The 25645-nt window shown below is 41.2% G+C and overlaps 1 protein-coding gene across 1 annotated transcript in view; it reads left to right on the forward strand.

The window, feature by feature from the left end:
- The first annotated feature begins 1968 nt into the window (after positions 1-1968).
- kif3a (kinesin family member 3A) overlaps positions 1969-25645 on the forward strand; it is a 60261-nt gene continuing 36584 nt past the window's right edge. The window contains exons 1-2 of the mRNA XM_072264066.1: positions 1969-2133; positions 22889-23171. Of these exons, the coding sequence (XP_072120167.1) occupies positions 2128-2133; positions 22889-23171 (289 nt within the window). The 5' untranslated portion in view covers positions 1969-2127. The remainder of the gene's footprint in view (positions 2134-22888; positions 23172-25645) is intronic.

A 25645-nucleotide genomic window follows, 5' to 3' on the forward strand; every position in this document is an offset into this window, starting at 1 on the left:
TTCATGCCATCAGGCTGGAGGTTACCCATGCGGAATATAAAGTGTTGCTCCTCCAACCTGAGTGTGGCAATGGGAAGTAGAATTGAAATGGGTGGCTACCAGAAGATCCTGCTTTTTCTGGCACATGGAGCAAAGGTGCTTGGTGAAGTGGTCTCCCAATTTACATTGGATCTCACCAATATTCAGGAGGCCACATCAGGAGCACAAAATACAGTAGATGACACTAACAAGCTGACAGCTGAAGTGTCCCTTTACCTGGAAGGAGTGAGCGAGGAGGTGTAGAGGCAGGTGTGGCATTTGTTCTGCTTGCAAGGATTAAGCACCAGGAGGGAGATCAGTGGGGAGGGTCGAGTGGACAAGGAAGTCGCATAGGGAGCGATCCCTGTGGAAAGCAGAAAGTGGGGGGGGGGAGGGGGGAGATGTGCTTGGTGGTAGGATCTCGCTGGAGATGGCAGAAGTTATGGTGAATTATGTGGAGTGGTAGGTGACGACAAGAGGAACCCTATCCCTGGTGTGGCAGTGGAAGGATGGCGCGAAGGTGAATATCAAGTGTTTGAAAATTGCCTCTGTTTATAGATGTATTGTATAACAGCATCGGAGGGTAATTCCAGTTCGCCAGATTTTACTGTACAAATTATCATAATCTGGATTAGTTTTACTAAATTGACATTGAGAAATCTGATTTAATGTTGAAATACAATGGTGTGTAGCTACTGCATTTGAGTAGTACATGCAGACTAAGTATGCCCACAAATTAAAATCTTGTCTATCTTGTCCAGCACTTTCTGTAAGTGTTGGACATTATTTACTGTCAACTAAACTCTTTGATATTGAAAATTAGAATTGTCAAATGATTATCAAGGGTTAATCATACTCTTAAATAACAAAATGTGAATATTTTTGAATGGTTCAATGGAAGACTTTAAACTTTAAATGTCTAAAGAAATTCCTTTTAAATTCATACACAAAAAATGTAAAATTATCATTTTGTTTATTATTCTAATCTGTAGTCTCTGCAGTCCTACGTTCTTTTGGTTCCTTCCTCTAACCAAATAATGCAGTTATTAGAAAGTAACATAAGAAAAACATGTAGCCTGGCTATTACACATTCTCAAATTCAAAGTTGCATTTATTTAATAAGCCAGTGTTATAGTGTCGATTTCATAGTATGGAGGCGTTTACGACAGTATTTAAGCACCCGTCCGTGAAATGCTGCCTGGCTGCTGCGTTCACCAGCAACTTTGATGTGTGTTGCGTGAAATAACAGATCTGTTTTCTTATATTTGCTGTTGAACCTTTATTTTATAGTACTTTCATTCCTTTGCAATGTAGAATTTAGATCACTGGCAGTTTCAAATCAAACATTGATCATCTAAGAATAATAATTATTTACTTGAAAGAGTGAAACACAAAAAAAGATTGCAATCAAACATGAAATTAAAATTACGAGACATTTATAAATGCAATTTATGTGCACGAACATAAAGAGAAGACACGTTAAAGCAACGGATTAGGTGTTTGACTATCATGTCCCCAAGGTAAAATTTCTACCCATGCCGATGGAAAGAAAATCACTTCTAAGTTGACTGTGTTTGGTCAATTTCTTGCCGTCACCCAGGAGGGAGAAGGCCAGGTCTGTTGATCTCACTTAAACTTCTAAATGTTATTGTAAGGTAAAGTGATTCTCTTTTAATTTGTCTTCATAAAATTAAAGGAACAATCTATTTTAACAACTATTTTCGCCAATTCACTTTTGACGTCTTCTATTTCACTGTTAATTCTCCAGATCTCTCGTTTCTATTACTTAGCCGTGTCCAAGGCAACCAGACGCGCCCAAATCCCCCCTGTTCTGATTGCTTAAACTGTGGCAAGCCCCGCCCAGTTCCGCGACTCAGCGGCTGGTGATTGGAGAGTAGGGCTGCCCATCAGAGCCGTCCTGGCCGGCCGGTCCGCAGAGCGGCAGGGAGCGTGCGCGGGCTGGGGCGGAGTTGTAGTCGGTTCGGTGCGAGTTCTTGCTGCGGCCGCCGCCGTTGTTGAGCGGGGTGGGAACCGTGATCGGATCAGGGAAGGCAAAGGGGAGAAAGGGGCGCTTCCTGCTCGAGTGCTCCCGAGGCCGCGGCTTCCAACATGCCGGTGAGTGAAGCGGCGTTAGTGAGGTTGCAGGTAATGAGCTGCGAGGCAGCGGCCGGCCGGGTGGGCGGGCGACGGTTCAGGCCTTTACTGCCGGTTTTTAGTCGGTCGAGCGCCCGTGGTTGCGGCGTTGACGCGAGGTAGGCCCGATGTAGGCGATCAAGACAACAAAGCTCCTGCGTGTTATCAGCACCGGATCTACCTGGACTGGTTCCGCGGCGGCAATTAGGCACAGAGCTCCAGGTCTCCAGACGTAGTGAAAGCATCCCGTTTTCTTTCTCCCTCCCCAACCACCTCCATGTACAGACTCCTATCATACTCACACACAGACCTTCATACAGCCACATGTACCCTGCTCCTGGTTCCCCGAATATTCCCATGGAGGAAATCATCGGGGACCATCTCTTCGGCATCATCTAACGCTCAAATAAACCATCGTTGTGCGTTGGCGTTGGGCGTTTTTCATTCATATTAATTTAGAAACCGCTACTACTCAATATTGCCTTGAGAAGTGAGGGTGGTTAGCTGGATTGAGAGAATGGGGTCATGAATGAGGCGGATCGTTGATAAACACGATTGTGCTGTAAACAATATTTGGATCAGCTTGAATGCTAATGATGTTTTTCTGAGTGAACTGGCTCCTGCTGTATGAGGGATATGAGGTGAATCCGCCTCGTTACACTAGGAGAGAGGGAGGGCTCATTTATTTTGAAACAATGAAGGTTTGTATGTTCAGTGTCTGGCAATTACTAATGCATATTATGGATTTGAAAGAGAATTACGTTTGAGATTTATTTTTTGCCCTTCGCACAGGTCGTTAGTTCAAGTTAATTCCTGAGATTCTTGCATAAAGTTAGGCTGGCAGTCCTGTGCAGCATTGAAAGTGTGCAGAACTGTTCATATTGTCATTGAGTCGTAGACCCAACTGGTCCATGCTGACCAAGATACCCAACTAAGCTGGTCTAATTTGAACGTGTTTGGTCCATATCCCTCTAAGCCCTTCTTATCCATGTACCTTTCCAAGTAACCTTTAAATGTTGTGAATGTATCTGCTGCAGTTTCCTTGGGCTGCTCATTCCATATACTTGACCACCATCTGGGTGAAACGCTTGCCCCTCAGGTTCCTATAAAAACTCTCACATCTCACTTTAAACCTATGCTCTCTAGTTCTTGATTCCTCCATCTTAGAAAAACAAATTGGGAATTTACCCTATATGTACCCCCTTGTGATCTTATAAATATATGTAAAATCACACCTCATTCTCCTACGCTGCAATGAAAAATGTTACAACCTCCTTAACTCAGTCCCTCAATGCCCAGCAACATCCTCATAAATTTTCTCTGCACTCTTCCCAGCTTATTGACATCTTTCCTACAGTAGGGTGACCAAAACTGAACACAGTATTCCAAATGAAGCCTCACTTGAACAATTGTAACATACCATCCCAATTTCTATACTCAATTCCCTTACAGATGAATGTCAACATAACAAAAGCCTCCCTCACTTCCCTGTCTACCAGCACTGTGTTATTATTATTAATTGTATTATTAAGTGTTCTACAACTCTTCCCAGTGCCCTACCCTTGTTTTTCTAATAACATTCAACACCGTGCACTTAATCAAACTCCATTTGCCACTTTCCTTGTCCTATTTTCCCAGGTGATAAAGATTCCTTTGTAAATCCCATTATCCATTCTATCCTCACTGTCAATGATGCTGCCTAATTTAGTGTCATCTGCAAAGACCCCTGTCTTTGAGAGGCTAAACCTGGCTGCCTGCATGAGAAAAAGATCCAGAGAGACAGTCTGGAGAAGGAGAGAGCAAAGCAATATCAAATGGAATTTAATCCTAATTAAGTGTGAGGTGATGTACTTTTGGATGACCAACAAGGATCAGATTTACACAGTGAATAGTAGGGCTCTAAGGCAGGGGTAGGCAACCTTAAGCACAAATTATTTTCTAGCATGCGTTATTCATTAATTAGAGGCAAAACATAACTTGATGTATTTAAATGGATAATTCCCATATTTCAAGTTTTCTTATTGCATTTAACTGGCCCACCGTCTGCTCATTAATATGTGATCCAGCCCACAAAGGCAAAAAGGTTGCCGACCCCTGCTCTAAGGAGTATAGAGGTCCTTGCTGTGCATCCAATGGTCCCTGAAGGAGGTGGCACAGATGGAAAAATGGTGAAAAAGGATATGGGAAACAGACAATCCTGGTGTTAAGGCTGTTTGGGTAATGAAAATTTGTTGTTATAAAATTCACATATCATTACCCAAAAATTTGAGATACAGGATAAAATTTGCTCTTAGAATTTATGTGGCATGAGAAGAAAGTAAATAAATACAAAATACTCATTCTTCTTGATGAACACACTTCTTGTAATGTTAACTCGTAATATGGTCTGATTTTTAGGGGCATGACACCTCCCCACGACCACCAGCTCCTTGGAATGGGTGGGGGGAGGTGCCTGTACTTTGTTAACTAAGGGATAAATGTAAAAACCGGGAGGTTATGCACAACATTTTAAACATTGAAGGACTGATTAAAACATTGATTAGGCTGTAGCTTGAGCACCATGTACTGTGCTGGTCACCATGCTACAGATAGGATGCGATTACATGGGGGGAGGTGCAGAAGAGATTCACTAGGGTGTTGGCTCAAAATGCTGCAAATACAGACTCTAGAGCAAAAAAGCAAACAAATGGATTTGCTCAGTGGGTCAAGCAACATCCGTTGAGACAAAGGGAGGAACAACATTCCTCGTAATGGAGGTATCTTAAGCAAAAGGATGTGGCTCTATGGTAAAATGCATAAGCTTGAGAGGGGAATTAAGGAAGAATTCTCACCCTAGAAAATCTTACTGAGTGGGTGATAGACATGGGTATTTCTAGAATGTTTAAGAAATATTGATGCAAGCACTTAGATTAAGCATTGTTTAAGAAATATTGAGCCAAAGCATTGAAGGTTGTGGATCAAGATCTGGTAAATGGGATTAGCATGGATGAGTATTTAGTATTCAACATTGATGTGTGAGTCAAAGAGCCTGTTACTGTGCTGTTTAGCTCTTTGAACAAGGATGTTATTGCTTGTGTTTTGACCTAAGTAGAGTCATTCATCAAACAACACAGAAAAATGGCCCAGCCCCTGTTTTAAAGTGCTTTTTGGAAGCATATGGGGTTGGCACTTTAGGTGCTGAGTCTTGTTGACTGTTCATTTCCTTCCATCGATGCTACCTGACCTGCTGAGCTCCTTTGGCATTTTGTGTGTGTTGTTCCAAATTTCTAGCATCTGAAGTTTCTCTTGGGTTTCCTTTAATAAAACTGTAGTGTCTCCTGAAAAGGATATGAAAAGTGCTGTATAAATGGAAGTTTTTCTGGATGAAATTAGTATGAATGCTTCATTTGCAACAGTGCAATAAATATTTTGAGATGGGGGGGGATATGGGTAAAAAAAATGTATGTAATAATATACATATTGGTAAACAAATAATCACGAGTGCAGCAATTCTCACAATACTATTACAGCTTGGGGGTGTCAGAGTTCACACTTCAATTCTGACATCCTCTGTAAGCAAGTTTGCACATTCCTTCCTGTATGTAAATGTGTGGGTTTCCTCTGGGTGCTCCAGTTCCCTCCCGCTGTAAACGTAACTTTGCCAGATCAAATAATGACAGCACAAAAAGATAGTTACTTATCTTTTCACCTGTTTATTTCTTCGAGCTCAGCCGGCGAGTGAACTTAGACCCAACATCAGGGAGAGACCCTTTCTCATCTCCCCGGTGGTTCTACAAGTTCACTGCCCGATGTCAGAATTGTCAGAAGATATAAGGCCACCGATACAAAAGAACAATCAGTTTGATAGCCATTCCGGTCAAGTCAATGGATTATTGATACAGAGAACAATCAGTTTGATAACTATTCCGGCCAAGTCAATGGACTGTTGATAGAAAAGTACAATCAATTTGTTAGACACTCCAGCCACCTTAATTAAAGAAAGGAATGTCCTACCTGGTTTGCTGGAGCCACAACTTAATTACAAAGATAAGAACATCCGTCAAATTTATGCTTGAATTAAGAAAGGAATGTTCTGTCTAATTTCCATCAGGTACTGCATTTTGTCAAAATCAAAAGGTGTGAAAAGCCCAGAGGCATCTTATGTGGATCTGGGCGAACTTTAACCCTTAGCTTACTCCAAAGAAGGCAGCTGTGAGACATTATTCAAACACACTGCAGTCACAGACATAGTCAGTACTTAATCCATTGTTTACAGGAATCTTGAGGATCCCCCATTCCCTTAAACTTTATCACCGCAGTCCAAGCACGTACCAGTTAGTAGGTTAATTGGTCATTGTGAAATACCATGTTCTCGTATTTCTATTGTATATTGTTGAAAATGGTATGACAATTATGTGGAAATTTAGAAAGGATGGCTTCCTTTATACAAACGTGGGAGCACAAAATATCCTAGGTGAAAGATATAAATTTCCATTTAGGTTTCCATTAATCAATCTGATTATAGAAACATAGAAACATAGAAAATAGGTGCAGGAGTAGGCCATTCGGCCCTTCGAGCCTGCACGGCCATTTATTATGATCATGGCTGATCATCCAACTCAGAACCCCGCCCCAGCCTTCCCTCCATACCCCCTGATCCCCGTAGCACAAGGGCCATATCTAACTCCCTCTTAAATATAGCCAATGTACTGGCTTCAACTGCTTCCTATGGCAGAGAATTCCACACATTCACCACTCTCTGAGTGAAGAAGTTTTTCCTAATCTCGGTCCTAAAAGGCTTCCCCTTTATCCTCAAACTGTGACCCCTTGTTCTGGACTTCCCCAACATCGGGAACAATCTTCCTGCATCTAGCCTGTCCAATCCCTTTAGGATTTTATACATTTCAACCAGATCCCCCCTCAATCTTCTAAATTCCAACGAGTACAATCCCAGTTCATCCAATCTTTCTTCATATGAAAGTCCTGCCATCCCAGGAATCAATCTGGTGAACCTTCTTTGTACTCCCTCTATGGCAAGGATGTCTTTCCTCAGATTAGGGGACCAAAACTGCCCACAATATTCCAGGTGTGGTCTCACCAAGGCCTTGTACAACTGCAGTAGTACCTCCCTGCTCCTGTACTCAAATCCTCTCGCTATAAATGCCAGCATACCATTCGCCTTTTTCACCGCCTGCTGTACCTGCATGCCCACTTTCAATGACTATAAATATTAATTTTTGACTATTCATTGCAATAAATTTCTGTGATTTAGTCTTCAGTAAACTGAAATGTTATTCAACTCCATTTAAATGCTCTTCTGTCCTCTTCAAATAATGTTCCTAATTTCCTGCCTCTCTTATGATCACTGTATACCTTATTATTCCTAGTTCTGTATTTCTTGCAGGTTCATGATTAAGACCCTTATGTTGATTTTTTTGCTTTGGTCTATGCACTGAGACTGTCTAGTCTTTTGTAGAATATTTTGTAATTGGAGTGCTCTTCAAACATCAGTTTTGGTAATTATTTCAATAAACAGTTTTAACATTCATCATTAAGGGCCCCTATGACCCACGACATGTCCTCTTCTCATTGCTACCATCAGGGAGGAGGTACACGAGCCTGAAGGAACATGCTCAATGATTCAGGAACAGCTTCTTCCCCTCTGGCATCAGATTTCTGAATGGACATTGAAACCATGAACACTCCCTTGCTACTTTTCTCCCCTCTTTTTGCATTACTCATTTAATTTTACTTTTTAAAATATATATATGTTCTTAATTTAAGTTTTCATTATTATGTATTGCATTGTACTGCTGCCGCATTACAACAAATTTCACAACATGTGCCAGTGATATTAAACTTGATTATGATTCTGATACAGGTTTCCCCTGCCATCTGAAGGTAGAGCATTCCTATGAAACAGAAGCCGAAATGTCATAAAGCGAAGAAGCAATTACCATTTATTTATATGGGAAGATTTTGTGAGCGTTCGCAGACCCAAAAATAACCTACCAAATCATGCCAAATAACACATAAAACCTAAAATAACAGTAAGATATAGTAAAAGCAGGAATGTTATGATAAATACACAGCCTATATAAAGTAGAAATACTTTCCCCAATCATTACTGAACTGTTCGCCGAAGCGAAAATCTCACGCGAGCGCCATCGGCAGAAAATCTCACGCAAGCGCTGTTGGCAAAAACATGGCGCAAGCGCTGTCCAGTAACCTTTAAGCTATGAAGCTGCCAAATCATACCAAATAACACGTAAAAATACACAGCCTATATAAAGTAGAAATAATGTATGTACAGTGTAGTATCACTTACTGGAATCGGGACAGCGCCGAGCACACGGATGGTGGTGTGTTAGGCTGAGTCGGAGTTTGGGTGGTGCAATGGCCCCCACCCTCCATGCCGCCGAGTGATACATTGCCGCGAGGCACGCAGGGGTCCAGCGGTAGCCGGGAGGCACACAGCACATCTTTAAGAAAAAAGCTGAAATAAGCATGCTAATTAATTAGGTGCTGCCCGGCACGTAATTGTCGGCTCAGATCAGTGCCGATTTCTGATTGCCTCGCCTTTGATCTGGGCCGACATTTACGTGTGGGGCGGCACCTAATTAATTAGCATGTTTATTTCGGCTTTTTTCTTAAAGATGTGCTGTGTGCCTCCCAGCTACTGCATTCTCCGCGAATCGGTACAGTATCTGTCCGTGGCCTGGGTGTTGGGGTGGTGGGACACTGGGGTATCATCTCATCATCTCTTTCTATTAGAGCAGGCAGCTCATCTTCTCCTATGACTGCCCGCCTTGATGTCGAATATCGAGGTTTGTCGTCTACTGTGGCTGATGTGGAAGGCTTGCTTGACTGCTGAGCCTCGCGCATTTTTCTATCATACAGTTCTTTGTAAGGACTGAAACCATTCTGCAAATATCCCCTAAACTGACGTACCCTTTCAAAATTAAAGTTGTACTTTATCATTACTCATTCGGTTTCGATTGTTATCCTTTCCTCTTCCAATTGCATCAGCTGTTCATCTATCAGTTCTTGGTCATGGGATGCCAAAACCTCTTCAATATCATCTTCATCAGCTTCCACAAGCCAAACTCACTTAGTCCTTACTTTGTTCACCGTGATTGAAACGCTTAATTATGTCTAGTTTTACGCTAAGTGTAACATCCTTACAAGCTCTTTTAGGCTTTTCCGACACCATAGAATTCATCTTGCAAATGGCTGCTCACAGGCTAGTGTTTAAGCAATGCCATTCCGAATCTGGGGGAGAGCAGCTGCTCGGGGCGCGCGCTGCCTTTTATCGCACGCTGCCTTTTATCGCGCGCTGCTTTTTTTGTGCACTGAATTTTTTATTGCACGCTGAATTTTTTTTCGTAACAGTGAAAACACCTTCTGAAAGCGAAAACGGTACTAATGTAGGTCTTTCGTAACAGTGAGGTTTTGTAAAGCGAAGGTTCGAAAAGCAGGGGACACCTGTAAACGTATTTAGCATTCCTTTTCTCTCCCCGTACTCTTGCTGACTTCCTGATATCATCTTTGGTATTTGCCTTAACAGAAACAAGATACAAACTTAAAATATCACTAAGTAAACAGAAATATTGAAGCTACCTATTTACTTAGCAAGAATACCCTGTATCTTTACTTTCCTCTGGTAGCTTGCACATAATAGAGCGGCAGCACAAGAACACAAGTGTGACTGAAGATGCATTTCCAAAACTACATGATTTTAACACTGCCCCTCTAACCGCATCTCTAATATACAGTGGGTGTTGGTTAATTGGGATACATCAGGACCAGTGGTTCCTAATAGTTACCAATATGTAGAATTCTCCAATATATGCCGCCATGTTCTTTTGATTGACTGTAAATGATCACAATCAGCACAAATAGTAGGCTTCCTTTGTATAATACCTTCAAATTATTTGTAGTCCCGTACTTGTTCAAGTAGTCAAATCATTTCATTTTTACTCCCAGACAGTTCTGGCAATTCCAAGCCTGAAGGCTTGAAATCACAGTGAGCAAAACAGCTGTGAATTGAATTGCTGCTTATTTCTAACCATTTATGAGTGACGAAAATCACTGCTTTCTGCACACAAAACACATGTAACTGACACTATTTCAAAACTGTTTGGCCTAAGCATGGTGTAGTGTCCAACGGCCACACAAATAAATGCATGCGCCTTATGTTAGAAACTGTTCGACCGCAATCTCCTGTCCCAATTACTAACCTACAAAGTACCCAGGACATCTTTAGGGAGCAGTGTCTCAGAAAGGCAGTGTCCATTATTAAGGACCTCCAGCACCCAGGGCATGCCCTTTTCTCACTCTTACCATCAGGTAGGAGGCACAGAAGCCTGAAGGCACTCACTCAGCGATTCAGGAACAGCTTCTTCCCCTCTACCATCCGATTCCTAAATGGACGTTGAATCTTTGGAAACTACCTCACTTTTTTTTAATACACAGTATTTCTGTATTTGCATATTTAAAAAATCTATCCAATGTACATAATTGATTTACATTATTATTATTTTTCTCTGCTCGATTATGTATTGCATTGAACTGCTGCTGCTAAGTTAACAAATTTCACGTCACATGCTGCTGATAATAAATCTGATTCTGATTAAGTGGCATAAAGCCCCAAATAAATGAAGGAAATCAAGTCTATTTTCTTGAATAGATTTTTCTCTTTAAGTGTTGTCCAAAAGAAGTAGTTGCCTCAATTAGCCAACAGCCTAATTAACCGGAATTTAGTATTTAAAATTCCTTGCTGAATTTTTTGTTAAGTGGCAGTTTTGAATTTTGTTTACCTAATGCACAATTTATTGAGCCCCGAACTTGGCTAATACTTCATTGCTGTAACACACATCAAAGTTGCTGGTGAACGCAGCAGGCCAGGCAGCATCTCTAGGAAGAGGTGCAGTCGACGTTTCAGGCCGAGACCCTTCGTCAGGGCTAACTGAAGGAAGAGTGAGTAAGAGGTTTATTGCTGTGTTCTTTTGTGCAATACGTTCCATTGTTCGTTATCCTTGTTTCTTCATGTCTCCATTGTGTGCTGGGTAACCACTTCCCTTTCCCTCCTGGAATAATTGAGTTCAAACCACTCTTCCCCAATTCAAAATTCTTGTTTCACCCATCTTCTTTAATTTTATGTCGTCTGATGGTTTGTTTCAGTATTGGTGGTGCTGTTTCTACTTCCTGAAACTCCTGAAGCTTTTTACTTTATTACTTTCCATCTTTAAAAGCATCCTCAGAACTATTGAATTATTCTTGTGTTCTCATTCTAATATTTATTTAATGATACGCTGTGGAGTAGGCTCTTCGAGCCATGCCACCCCAGCAACTCCACATCCCTGATTAACCCTAACCTGATCACAGAACTATTTACAATGACCTAGTATGTCTTTGGACTGTGAGAGGAAACCGGAGCACCTGGGAAAACATATGCATTTCACGGGGATGACGTACAGAGATTTCTTACAGAATAGTGCTGGAATTGAACTCTGATCTCTGGAAAGCCCTGAGCGGTAATAGGGTTGTGCTGGCTGCTACACTCCCCTGGTTCCCATATATATTGTATCCATTTCTTTACTTGTCATATGTGAAGACGTTACCTGTAAAATATAGACCTTCCTTGATTAATGAATGTTTATAGTTTATAGTTATGTAAAGTCACTATCTGCCCATTGGAATTCATTGCTAATATACCAATAATGCATTTTGCCTGCCTTTACAATGAGTGAAATTTTGCAATAAGAGACCTTTACAGAAATGCATTCCTTTGATAAATCATGAAGTTAATGTTTTATCATGGGAATATACACTCCGACCCCGCATAATGCTACCTAGCATAGTGCTGATTCGTTACAATGTGGTTATTCAGTTCTTTAATGAAATTTTAAATAAAACTTCTCAAGAGTGGCCACTGTTGCAATAAACAATCAGCTGATGAGAGCACTTTACATATGCTGTGAGCCACTCACAGCCAATTGCGTTACGCTCTGCTTCCCCCATGTGTGTAAAAGTCCTTGCTCCCTTGCGAATTTATTCCATTTTTTTTCACCCATAATGTCTGGAAAATGGCCTGCAACCTCCAGTGAGGGTAGTACATCGAAGACGTCAAAATGGCATTTGGAAGCTGGTGAGCGTCAGGTTGATGTTGGCTACATCGACGATCAGAACAATTGTAAAAGATGCAGACAAGATAAAAGCTTCTGCAACTGCGACCTCAAAGTTATAATCAACAAAGGTGACTTGTTTGAAAAAAGACTAAATACATAGATGGATGACCAAACACAATGAAACAATGCCCCTTAGCCAGCTGCTAATAATGGAACAGGCAAGAAGCAACTTCAATAGTCATAGTCATACTTTACTGATCCCGGGGGAAATTGGTTTTCATTACAGTTGCACTATAAATAATTAAATAGTAATAAAACCATAAATAGTTAAATAGTAATATGTAAATTATGCCAAGAAATAAGTCCAGGACCAGCCTATTGGCTCTGGGTGTCTGACCCTCCAAGGGAGGAGTTGTAAAGTCTGATGGCCACAGGCAGGAATGACTTCCTATGATGCTTTGTGTTGCATCTCGGTGGAATGAGTCTCTGGCTGAATGTACTCCTGTGCCCAACCAGTACATTATGTAGTGGATGGGAGACATTGTCCAAGATGGCATGCAACTTAGACAGCATCTTCTTTTCAGACACCACTGTCAGAGAGTCCAGTTCCATCCCCACAACATCACTGGCCTTACGAATGAGTTTGTTGATTCTGTTGGTGCCTGCTACCCCAGCACACAACAGCAAACATGATAGCACTGGCCACAACAGACTCATAGAACATCCTCAGCATCGTCTGGCAGATGTTAAGGGACCTCAGTCTCCTCAGGAAATAGAGACGACTCTGACCCTTCTTGTAGATAGCCTCAGTGTTCTTTGATTAGTCCAGTTTATTGTCAATTCGTATCCCCAGGTACTTGTAATCCTCCACCATGTCCACACTGACCCCCTGGATGGAAACGGGTCACTGGTACCCTAGCTGTCCTCAAGTCTACCACCAGCTCCTTAGTCTTTTTCACATTAAGCTGCAGATAATTCTGCTCACATCATGTGGCAAAGTTTCCTACCGTAGCTTGTACTCAGCCTCATCTCCCTCGCTGATGCATCCAACTTTGGCAGAGTCATCAGAAAACTTCTGAAGATGACAAGACTCTGTGCAGTAGTTGAAGTCCAAGGTGTAAATGGTGAAGAGAAAGGGAGACGAGACAGTCCCCTGTGGAGCCCCAGTGCTGCTGATCGGACACACAGTGTTGCAAGCACACGTACTGTGGTCTGCCAGTCAGGTAATCAAGAATCCATGGCATCCACCTGCATCGCTGTCAACTTCTCCCCCAGCAGAGCAGTCATATTCAAGAAGAAGATACGTCGGTAACATTCACAGCAGAGGCTGGTTTGATTTAAACAGGGCAATGACCACCGTAGAGTATGTATCTCTGGTGAAGCGGCTAATGTAGACAGCAAGTGAGCCCAGGATTTTCCTGCAACATAGAAGGCCATAATCAAAAGGATGATTATTCTCCCAAGTTTGTCTTCAATGTGGGTGAAATGGGCCTAATTTGGAACAGAATGCCTTCTCATATTTTATCACCTGAGAAGAGAAAATGTGCATCTGGGTTCAAGGCTGCAAAGGACCGGTTAACTCTCTTACCAGGAGGCAGAGCTAAAGAAGACTTTAAGTTAAAGCCTATGGTTGTGTATCACTCTGAAACACAGCGAGCAATGAAAGGCATTTTAAAGTCAAATCTACCAGTGATATGGAAGTCAAACAAGAAAGCCTAGGTGACGATTGAAGTTTTCCAAAATTGGTTTGTTTCACATTTTTGTCCAGCAGTGAAGAGGAGCATGACCTTGAACCTAAAGCAATATTGGTGCTTGATTATGTCCCAGGCCACCCTGAGAATCTTGATATGCTTTTGACCTGCATTCCTGTAGAAATGGTTTACCTTCCACCCAGCACTGCTGTATTACTCCAACCAATGGATCAAGGAGTAATATTGAATTTTAAAGCTTACTATCTTCGTTGCACATTCAAGCAACTTGTAGGGGAAACAAAAGGTCAAGACAAACAATTCATGAGGCAATTTTGGAAAAACTACAATGCCATGAAAACTGTAGACAATGTCAGAGCAGCCTGAGTTGAAGTAGCTTCAAACTGCATGAATGGAATGTAGAAGAAGCTATGGCCAGAAGCATGCAATGACATCCCAGGATTTCAGGCAGAACCAATCATTCAAAACATCATTGAACTGGCCACTGAGGTAGGATTAGAGGACGTTAATGATGATGATGCTGAAGAGTTATTGCATTCTCATGGTGAGAGGCCTTAATAACGAAGAGCTTCGAGAATTGGCAGAGCAATGCATCCTGGGTGGATCTGAGGACACAGATGGAGAAGAAGTAACACCAGCAAGAAACCTCACCACAAAATTCCTCAGCACTAGCATCACCACGATCACAATCATGGACCGGTTCATGAATACTGGCTGGGAGCGAAGCAATGAGGCAAAGAGAGGTGTTTTCGACATGATTTCCTGCTATCAAGAACTGCTTCATGAGAGGAAACTTAAGAAAAGGCAGTCAAATCTCGATGCCTGCTTGAAGAAGAAGCCAAAGTTAGAGGAGGACCAACAGCCTGGTCCCTACTCTGAAATGTAACCACCACCCACTTCCCTCTGCTGCTGCTGCGATGTGTTGGTGCTCCACTGATGTACAGGTTAGGCCCGTTTGTGCGTTTGTTACTCCACAAATTATTGTGTATACATAAAATAATACATCTATCCGGTTTGATTTTTTTTTATCGGGCACACATTTTCGTTTATGTAATGTTATAGTGACCCTGCAAACCGCTGATTTACGTAGTGCTCCACCTCCGAGGAATGCATTCTCAGCGTTAAGTGGGGTCTAAGTGTAGTTATCATCTTTTGGTTCTACATGATTGCATAAACACGAGAGATTTTTTTTACACATTGAAGATACTGTATGAGAGTTGTAAATTGTAAAGTATTTTAAGATCACCTTTAGAAGTGATTTTACATTTAGTATTGCTGTGTACCATCAAATCCTACACTAAATCTAATTGTTTGGGTAAAGCATTGCATCGTTACTCAGACCAGGCCTACAAGTGACTTGATTCCTAATACAAGTAGATGTGGTGGATTTTCCATTTTTCTTTATATGTTATCATTTTTCTAGGTTACTGAATTGGAAGTGACAGTCGCTGCACTAATATGGCTACCATTGCCATAGAAAGTAGTTTCCCCAGAGAAATGTTCCAGAGTCACACTATCATAATGAATTCATTTTTGAGTGCCTGTCAGTATAGTTTTATGAAACATTTGATTCCATTTGCAGCTTAAAAGGGGCCCTACTCCTTTGAGTGATCTCTACTTCAGTATACACAGCATGTTAAGTTGCAAAGAACTTAAGAAAATGACAGAGTAGCACCACTTACTATTATACTTAATCTGGGGTTAAAAATTATATTCCTACTATAATGTCTTAAGTTTCCTTCCTCCTCGATCCTCTGTATTCATTTCTATTAATTGTGTTTAAATTCATTACATGTATCTGGTTCTTTCTGTTTTATACATTGTACTCAATCCTCCTTGCACCAAAATCTCGCTTGTTACTGTATTTCCGCAATTCTTTAAACAAGTTTTATTTAGTTTATCTCCCCAGTACAAATTTCTAATCTTATAGAATGAGTCATTACTTCCAGATTAAAATAGCATGCACAAGCTTCATTAATTAATTTTAAAAATAAGTATCGTATTTCTTTTTAAGTTGCCTCAGCTGGTTCTCATAAAACTTGGAGAACAGCCCAGGAATCTAGCATTTGCACCTCTTGGTATGCGTTGTAAAACATAGAGCATTTGTATCTGAGAATAGAAGCCAAAACTAGCCTCAAAATTATAAAGGATAATATCTTAAGTTTAATTACAATGTAGACACTTAAAAAATATTCTATTTACTTACATTAAAAGCAGAAAATGTTGCTGATTTAGCAAGTCAGGCAGGACCTATAGAGTGAAAAATAGTGTATGTTTCTGGTCAATGAGCTTTCACTGGAACCAGAAAAGTTTTAAGGTGCAGAGAGGGAAGCAGGTGAAGATAACATTGGTAATAGTGGGAAGGTGGGAGGTGAGGGACTGTGATAGGCAGGAGAGCATACTATTACAAAACATATTAATTCTGCAGAGAATATAGATTATGTATTAAGATGAAGTGTACTTAAGGCAAGTTTGGATACATTTTTGCATAGTAGGGGAATTAAGGGTTATGGAATAAAGGCAGGTAGGTGGAGATGAGTCCATGGCCAGATCAGCTATGATCTTATTGCAGGGATCCCCAACCTTTTTTGCACCATGTTTAATATTGACAATATTCTTGCAGACCAGCTGACCAGGGGGTGGGGGGGGGGAACGGGGTGTTACTCACGACCGGAATATAGGTGTTAAGTCAACTATAAGTCACTTATCAGTGGCTAATACACTCAATTTTGTTTCTAAAAGGGTTTACCCTAAACTTTATTGTTGCCAAACAATTGATACTAGAATGTACAATCATCACAGCAATATTTGATTCTGTGCTTCCCGCTCCCTGGATTACAAATATCAAATATTAAAAATTAGTAAATATTAAAAATTTAAACTATAAATCATAAATAGAAAATAGAAAAATGGAAAATAAGGTAGTGCAAAAAAACCGAGAGGCAGGTCCGGATATTTGGAGAGTACGGCCCAGATCGGAGTCAGGATCCGTTCAGCAGTCTTACCACAGTTGAAAAGAAGCTGTTCCCAAATCTGGCCGTACAAGTCTTCAAGCTCCTGAGCCTTCTCCCGGAGGGAAGAGGGATGAAAAGTGTGTTGGCTGGGTGGGTTGTGTCCTCAATTATCCTGGCAGTCCTGCTCCGACAGCATGCAGTGTAAAGTGAGTCCAAGGACGGAAGATTGGTTTGTGTGATGTGCTGCGCTGTGTTAACGATCTTCTGCAGCTTCTTTCGGTCTTGGACAGGACAACTTCCATACCAGGTTGTGATGTACCCTAGAAGAATGCTTTCTACGGTGCATCTATAAAAATTAGTGAGGGTTTTAGGGGACAGGCCAAATTTCTTTAGTTTTCTCAGGAAGTAAAGGTGCTGGTGGGCCTTCTTGGCAGTGAACTCTGCTTGGTTGGACCAAGTCAGGTCATTTGTGATACTGACCCCGAGGAACTTAAAGCTTTTGACCTGTTCCACTTGCATACCACCGATGTAAGTTGGGTCGTGCGGCCCACTACTCCTTCTGAAGTCAACAACCAATTCCTTTGTCTTGCTGACGTTGAGGGATAGGTTATTGTCTTCGCACCATGCCACCAGGTTCTTAATTTCCTCTCTGTACTCAAACATCATTACCCGAGATACGGCCTACAATTGTTGTGTCATCAGCAAACTCATATATTCAGTTTGATGGAAACTTGGCTACACAATCATGGGTGTACAGTGAGTACAGCAGGGGGCTGTAATGTTAATTTCACAGCGCATATTTTCCTCGCATGAATATAGTGATACGTCAATTATAAGCCATAAGGGTGTTCCTTATGTCCGTTTTATTCTGCAATTTAGTTTTCATTGCATTCATTGCAGAAAACTCAGCTTCGCAGAGATATATGATGTTGGAAATGGAAGCAACGTTTTCAGTGCTTTCATGGCTATCTCAGGATATTCAGCCTTGACTTTGATCCAGATTGCCGGCAGAGATGTTATGTCAAACATACTTCTCAGCTCACCGTCATTTGCAAGCTCGAGGAGTTGATCTTCTTCCCATACTGACATGAATGATTCACCGGGGACATTCACAAACGGGTCACGGACCCATTCTTTTGCACGTCTTGGGTCATCTGCGGTTGGGAAGTAATGCTTGAATTCTGTTGACAGCGAAGATAGGTGATCGCGCACCAGCTGTGAGCGTCAGTCTCTCCCAAATTCCCAGCTAATGTTGGGAACATGTCAAATATGCCCCTGTCCACTCGCTGTCCCCACAGTTCCAGTTGGGCTTTGAAAGCAGACACTTTACCTGCCAACTTGATAGTTGTCATTCTCCCCTGCAGTGACAAATTGTGTTCATTGAGCAGGTTGAAGATGTCACAGAGATAAGCGGGTTTTCCTATCCACTCCTCGTCACTGAAGTGTGCTGCCAATGGTGACTTTTTCCTGAAAGAAATCTCTGTAGCTGCTCTCTTATCTCAAAAACCCTGGCCAGGGCTCTCTCCCTTGATAGCCACCTGACTTCAGTGTGTAAGAGAAGGCGTTTGTGCTCTGCATCCACTTCCCCCCAAAGCTGCTCAAACAGACGTGAGTTAAGGGCTTTTGCTTTGATGTGATTGATAACTTCAACAACGTCATTCAATACGCTGTTAAGATCAGGTGACATTTTTCGGCTAGCCAGCAATTTCCCTGGGTGTGACACTGTGTGTAGACTGGCATTCAGGAGCAACCTCTTTGACTTGGGTAGTGAAACCAGACTCGTTAAGCCGTTCCAACAGCTGTGCTTTGATGTCCTCCGCTATGTCATCGATTCTCCTTGAAACTGTGGTAGCTGAAAGAGAAACCTGTGCCATCTTGTTAGCTGCAGCTTCTCCCAACAGTTCACGGCACATGTCCTTGGCAGCAGGCAGAATCAATTCTTCACCAACAGCGAAAGGCTTCCTAGCCTTAGCAACACGGCTAGCCACTAAGTACGACACTCTCAGAGCAGCAGCATTTGCGGAGGTGGTTGCTCTCAGCAGTTGCTTCTGTCCCGCTTGCTCACGTTTTTTCCGCTCAAAAAACTCAACGGGTTTGCCTTTAAGTGCAGGGTGCTTGGACTCAAGGTTCTGAAGCAGTTTTGAGAGCTTCATTGCCTCATTAGACAGCTTGTCTCCACATATCACACACAGGGGGCTTGGAGCGTGCCAGTCACCGGTCGCAATAAAGCCATATTTTATGTACGACTCGTCATATTTTCCGTTGAAGGAAGCTTTCTTTTTTTTTTTTTTTTGCAGTCTTGGCCCCAGCTGTCTCTGAGTTATCATCATCGTTAGGCCTTTTATGTCCCCTGCCATCTCTCCCAAAGAAACTCTCAGGCCACGTTTGTTTTTTACTCATCGAGTAGTTGTAGGTTAATGACCGACTGATGTCCTTGCGTGGGTAATGACCTCGCATGCGTTCAAGTTTAACAGTGGGCGTGACAGGGAATGAGGAAGGGTGCAGTTGACTCATATCGTTTCCTCGCGGCCCAGTAGCACATGCTTTGTGGCCCGGTACAGGTCCGCCGCCTGGTGGTTGGAGACCACTGTCTTATTGAATGGCAGAGCAGGCTCGACAGGCCAGATGGCCTGCTCCTGTACCTATTTCTTATGTTTTTATGGATGAAAATTTTGCAAACTTGTTTAATGTGGGAAAGTGCAGAGTTATGCACTTTGGTAAGAGGAATCAAAAAGCAGATTATCATTATTTAAATGGAGAAGGTTTGCAAATAAGTAAAGTTCAACTTAAGTAAGTGAGGTGATGCATTTTGCATATTCAAACCAGGGTAGGACTAGTATAGAGAATGCAGGGCATAGCTGATGTTGTGGAAGAGAGGAACCTGCGAGTACAAGTTCACCGATTGCTGAAAACTTCCACACAAGTAGACAGAGTGGTGAAGAAGGTGTTCAGCACATTGGCCTTATCAGTCAGGTCTTTGAGTTTAGGAGTAGGGATGTTATGTTGTTGTTAGATAAGTTGTTGGTGAGACTGCACTTGGAGGATTCTGTAGTATTGGTCATCCTGTTTTAGGAAAGAGATTGTCAAGCTGGAAATGGTGCAAATGTAATTTATGATGGTACCTAGTCCAGAGAGCCTGAGTCTGTTGTGTGTGCACGGGATCAATGGACATTAATTTGTTTAAGAACATTTTCACCATCCTTCTGGCTCCCGGGATAATTTATTCCATCAAGTGCTTTGACTACAGTAGTGGAGCCAAAGTTGTATATATGAGGGAGCAGCCAGCAAGCAGCCTTTGTTTGCCCAGCAGAAGCTTGATATTCCAGACAAGCTGAGACGGAGATACCAAGGCTGCAGATCGGGTAAAAAGCAGTGCAACAAGAGATGGAGATATAAACCATACCTCCCGTCAATCATTATGGGCAAATAAAATGGAGGAACTAGCAATACTCAAGAGAACTTAGAACGAATATTGGGAATGCAGTGTTATGTGTTTCACCAAGACATGATTATGTGAGCAAATCCCGGATTCCAAAGCTACTGTGAATGGGTTTTCAATGCTAAGAGCAGACAGAGTTAATCTACAGGGCGGTAAGTGGAAGGGAGGTGGGCTTGCTGTGCTTCTGAACAACAAGCGGTGTGACGGCTGTGAAAGAATGAACCTGCAGTCCGGACTCTGAACTGCTTGCTGTGAGTTTGCGTCCATTTTATCTACCGCGTGAGTTCAGCCACGCCATATTGCTCATTGTTTACATTCCGTCTTCCTGATGCAGTCCCAGTGCTGTAGGTGTTGTCATACTCACTACCATTGTGGGACTTTGGACTCAACACTCCAATGCGTACGTTGCAGAATTGGGAGACTTCAAGCTTCTTTCTCTCTTGACAACCCTTCCCACCTCTGATCAGTTTGTCAAGTGTCATACAACAGAAAAGAAAACACTGCATCTCTTGTATGCAAATACTAAAGATGCATACAGCTCCACAGCTCTGTCTCCACTTGGAAGATCAGATCACAACCTGGTTCACCTCATATCCTTGTATAAGCCCAGATTACAGCAACAGCTAGCTACCACCAAGATAGTAAAGAAATGGTATCCAGAGGCCATTGAATCCTGGAACGGCTGCTTTGAGGTTACTGACTGGAATGTGCTTCGTGAACCATATGGGGAGGACATTACTAATTGCATCACTAGCTACATCAATTTCTGTGTGGGCACTAATACCATCAAGGACTGTTTGCTCCTTCCCTGGCAACAAACCATGGGTCACTAGTGATCTAAAAGCACTTCTCAACCACAAAGAGAGAGATTGACTACACTGGATCTTTATTCCTTGGAGCATAAGTGCATGAGAGGTGACCTCATAGAACTTTATAAAATGGTGAGGAGTATGGATAGGGTGGACAGTCATACTCATCTTCCCAGAATTGGGTAGTCTAAAACTAGAGGGCTCAGGTACAAGGTAAGAGAGTTAAGAGGTAACATCTTTACACAGATCTAGAATGAGCTGCTGGAGGAAATGGTTGAGGGAACACTTAAGATGCATTTGGATAGGTGCATAGAGCAGAAGGTCACCACTCCATCCATTTAATTGCCTGAACAGTATAATATTCAATGATGTTCTTGATTTAAGAAGATTTTATTGCCATCTAATGTGTAATAAACCTTTGTGTAATAACATTTAATAAAAATACAAGTTTTCCCTTATTTATAGGGTAGTGAAGAGAAATATCAATTTTTTTTTGCTGTATCTGCTCTCGGGTCAGTTGAAGCAGACATTGGATTCATCTGTGGAATATTCTCAATGAATAGCTTGCCAGTATTTCTGGATTAGAACATAAAGAATGATTGATAGGGCTGCTTCACCTAACTACATTGATTGTGTAAGGGGGTTTCATCTTTTATGTTACTGCGTAGGCTAATTAAAATGGCTTCTTTGTTATGTTATACTTGGGAATGCTTCTTTGTTATGTTAAAAGCTGAGAAAGTTCTTGCGCTAGCAGCTTGTTTTGGGTTAAAGTGTGATAAGAATATGTTACGAACCAATTGGGATAGTTGTTATGTGTTTTTGGTGTATTTGAAGATGCTGTATGCGAGGGGTTTTGGGGGAGAAGGCGGGAGAGAGAGACAGAGGATGGACCAGGTGCTGTGATGTTTTCGCTAACGGGGTTGGACCCTGAGCAGGGCGTTCGGTAAGGAGAGGAGACGGAGACGGACTCGTGTGGAGCGTCTGGTCGACCACCGTTGTTGGTCCCAGGCGGCTGGTCGAAGTGGTCCGAGGGGTTGCAGGGTGAAGAAGAAGGGTCCTGAGCTCCAACTGTTTGTGCACGAAGAGATTGAACTTTGATAAGTGTGGCGCCTTTTATTTTCCTTTTATATTTTATTCTCTATTAATTATATAGTTCCAGTAATATCTATAAACTGTAAATCATTTAATTGTATCTGGTGTATTGTCTGTTATTTGGGCGGGGTGGGGTACATCACACAGCATCCACACAAACTATTACCCACTTTGCCGGGGCCGAGGGCTGTTTCCCTAGATGACAGCGAGCCGAGTGACCCTGAGGCTGGCCAGGGGGGCTACAATTGTGTTGGAGCAAAAAAAATCTGTAGCAACCTAAATAGAAAATGCTGGAAGCACTCGGGTCAGGTGGTACCATTGGGGAGAGGAACAGGCTCAATATTTTGGTTCAAAGATCCTTTATCACAACTAGAAAAGGGAGAAGGTGAGTTGGTTTTCAGTGCAGAGGAAGAGGGGGAGGGATAGAGACAACAGAGGGAATGTATGCAGAATGAAGTTGACAAATAAAGTATTTAACCAAAATTGGCAGTTGATGCCTTTTAAACTGGATAGAAAATTGAAGAATGACATAGAAGAATATTTTGTTCAGGGATTAACTGGCCACTTTATTTTACGAGAAAGTAAATAAATTCAACTTTATTGATCATTTTTGTCTATTTTCCAGAGTAATAAATTAGAGAGGACTGACCGCATTGAAGCCAGTGATAATGTGAAGGTTGTGGTACGCTGCCGGCCGATGAATGAAAAAGAAAGGACTATGGGACATAGACAAGTGGTGAATGTGGATGAGATACGAGGAACAATCACAGTTTATAAGACAGATGCTTCCAATGAGCCACCAAAAACATTCACTTTTGATACAGTCTTCGGTCCAGAGAGCAAGCAAGTAGATGTGTACAATCTCACAGCAAGACCCATTGTTGATTCTGTTCTGGAAGGGTATAATGGTAAATCTTGAGCCTTATCACTACTTTAAGTTATGAAAATATATTTCTAAAGTAACTCATTTCATTGCTACCATAAAATCATATTTCTGAAAGATTCAAGTCACTTTACAGTCATTTAGTAAAGTACAGTCGACCTTCACTAATCGGACTACCTGTAATCCGGTTCCTTCGATAATCCGTCACTGATTATGCTTAATGTGATCTTTCTGTAATTTGGCACTTTCACTAATCCGGCACTCCTCAGGTCCCGAAGGTGCTGGATTAGTGAAGGTCGACCTGTACATAATAATATTTTCATAGATGGAACAATTTGAATATGAAATTTCTGTTTAAAGAAAAATATGCTAAGGTCACAGCCTCTCTATCTATTTACAGCCCTATAAACCTGCTACATTGGATGCAGCAAGGCATGCAGAAAATCGATACATCCATAGCTCATTGCTTTTAGTGGAAGTTGTGTGGGGAAAGCCAAACTGTAACGGAAATAGAGTGATGGAAGAAGGGAATCCCCAAATTGAATAAGTGGGGATCAGATTGCATAGAGGAAAAATTCACTTATGAATGATGAAGCCTTTTGTTCTTGTTTCATGTATACTACACTTAATTTTAAAAACATTGTCAATATTGTTGGCTTCAAAGATGCATTTTTTAAGAATACTTCCAAAACTCTGATTATTTTTGTGAAGTATTTAAATATTGGATGGAGTAGAATAAAGAATTTGACCAGATTTTATTTTTTAGCTTTCTCTCCTTACTGATTTTTGCAGTGTTTTTCTTTATTTTTTTATATTTCAAATTTTAAGTGCTAAAACTACTAAGTGCCTTCACTACTAAATGCCAATACATTAATTTAATTACTTAAGGTAATACATTTCATTTCTGATAAGGAGTTTGGTCCTGAAACGCTAACTTGAGATTTCCAGATGCTTTGTAATCGGCTGTGTTTTTCCAATAATTTTTGTTGTTATTTTAAATTTTCAGGTTTTTTAAAGTCTTCAGTGCATTTCTGATATTGGGTTGCCAGAATCAAGCCAATGTAATAACATTTATAAGAATAAAGACCACAGATAAATGTATAATAGGTGCTATGTATATGGATACAATTTGTTTGATTCAAAATTTTATGTTTTATTTCTTTATTCTTATTATGGGAGTATGTTCTGTTAATCTTTTAAGTGCCTTGAATACTAGATACATTCTAACTAGATATTAGAGAATAGCTTATTCTTTGAAGTCTAGATACTCAAATGCTAAGTAATTTAAGGATTCCATTGATATCAAGCTATTTGCCTACAAGCTTAACCTACATGTTGTTGCATTAGTCTTTTTTCAAATTTTCTAGTCTTGCTGTTTAAGTTTGTGAAAAGAGATTGTAGAATTTGTGATGTATTGCCAAGTACCAACAGTGAATGTCTTTTTGAGATCATCGAGGAACAGGAGTAGGCGGTGTGGCTCCATGAGCCTGTTTTATCATTCAGTAGGGTTGTGTCTGATCTGATCTTTGTCTTGACTCCTTTTTTTGCTTTTCATAATCATTGATTTGCCTGTTGTCATTCTCTCACTTACGGAAGAGTTGAAATACTTCATCCTCTTTGAATTCACGCGGAAGTTAAAAGTCTTAAGAAAATGAAAAACTGATATAACAGCTCTATGTTGCAAAAATGTAATAGGCATGTACATAGAGGAGGGAAAGGTAAAGGCCCTGAAATAAAGACAATTATTTTGGTCAGTCCTCAGCATATTTTCAAACATTTGCTTGGGTATTTTAAGTTAGTTAGGAAAAAGGGCCTTGTTTATGGATCTAGTGAAAAACTGTGAAAACTAAGTGTTATATTAGAAGTAACCATGGCACACTTCTTATTCCACTCTGCTCAGAGGTTTTGTTTTGTAAACAGTTGTCTACATTCACTTTGTGCTTTGCTTTAGGTTTCTCATTGATAATTTCTTCCTCCTTTGCTGCCCTGTCTTCTATGCTGCTTGTCCTCAATGCATTCAATTTTCGCCCCTATTCTCTGAAATCATTAACCATTATCTTTCTTAAGCTTCTCCTCATCATACCTTAACTTTGGGATGAAATTCCAGAGCCTAGGCCCTTAGTAGCTGAAAACTTGGTAATTTTCGGTAGAATCACGGATGTGCCAGATGTATTCAGTGCATATGAATTAGAATGAGTTAGGACAATGGGTAACAACATTTTTGATGATGATTCCATACTTTCATCATTGAAAGGGGTCTTGCCATCTAAAGTGGGTGGTGAATAACAACTAAGGTCTGAGATTTGAGCCCCATCCTACAAAACAGTGCAGTTGGCTTTTAGGTTTAACCTCTGGAAGTGATGTATGCTTACCCTCTGATTATTACAATCTGATTCTTAGGCATAATGAATGCCCAGAAGGAGTTGTAAATAACTTGGTACTTTGGAAAATAAGTGAGTCTCGCCAAAGTAGATAGGATGGACCAGCTAAAATGACCTG

Source organism: Mobula birostris, chromosome 7, assembly GCF_030028105.1.
Source record: "Mobula birostris isolate sMobBir1 chromosome 7, sMobBir1.hap1, whole genome shotgun sequence".
Taxonomy (NCBI): domain Eukaryota; kingdom Metazoa; phylum Chordata; class Chondrichthyes; order Myliobatiformes; family Myliobatidae; genus Mobula; species Mobula birostris.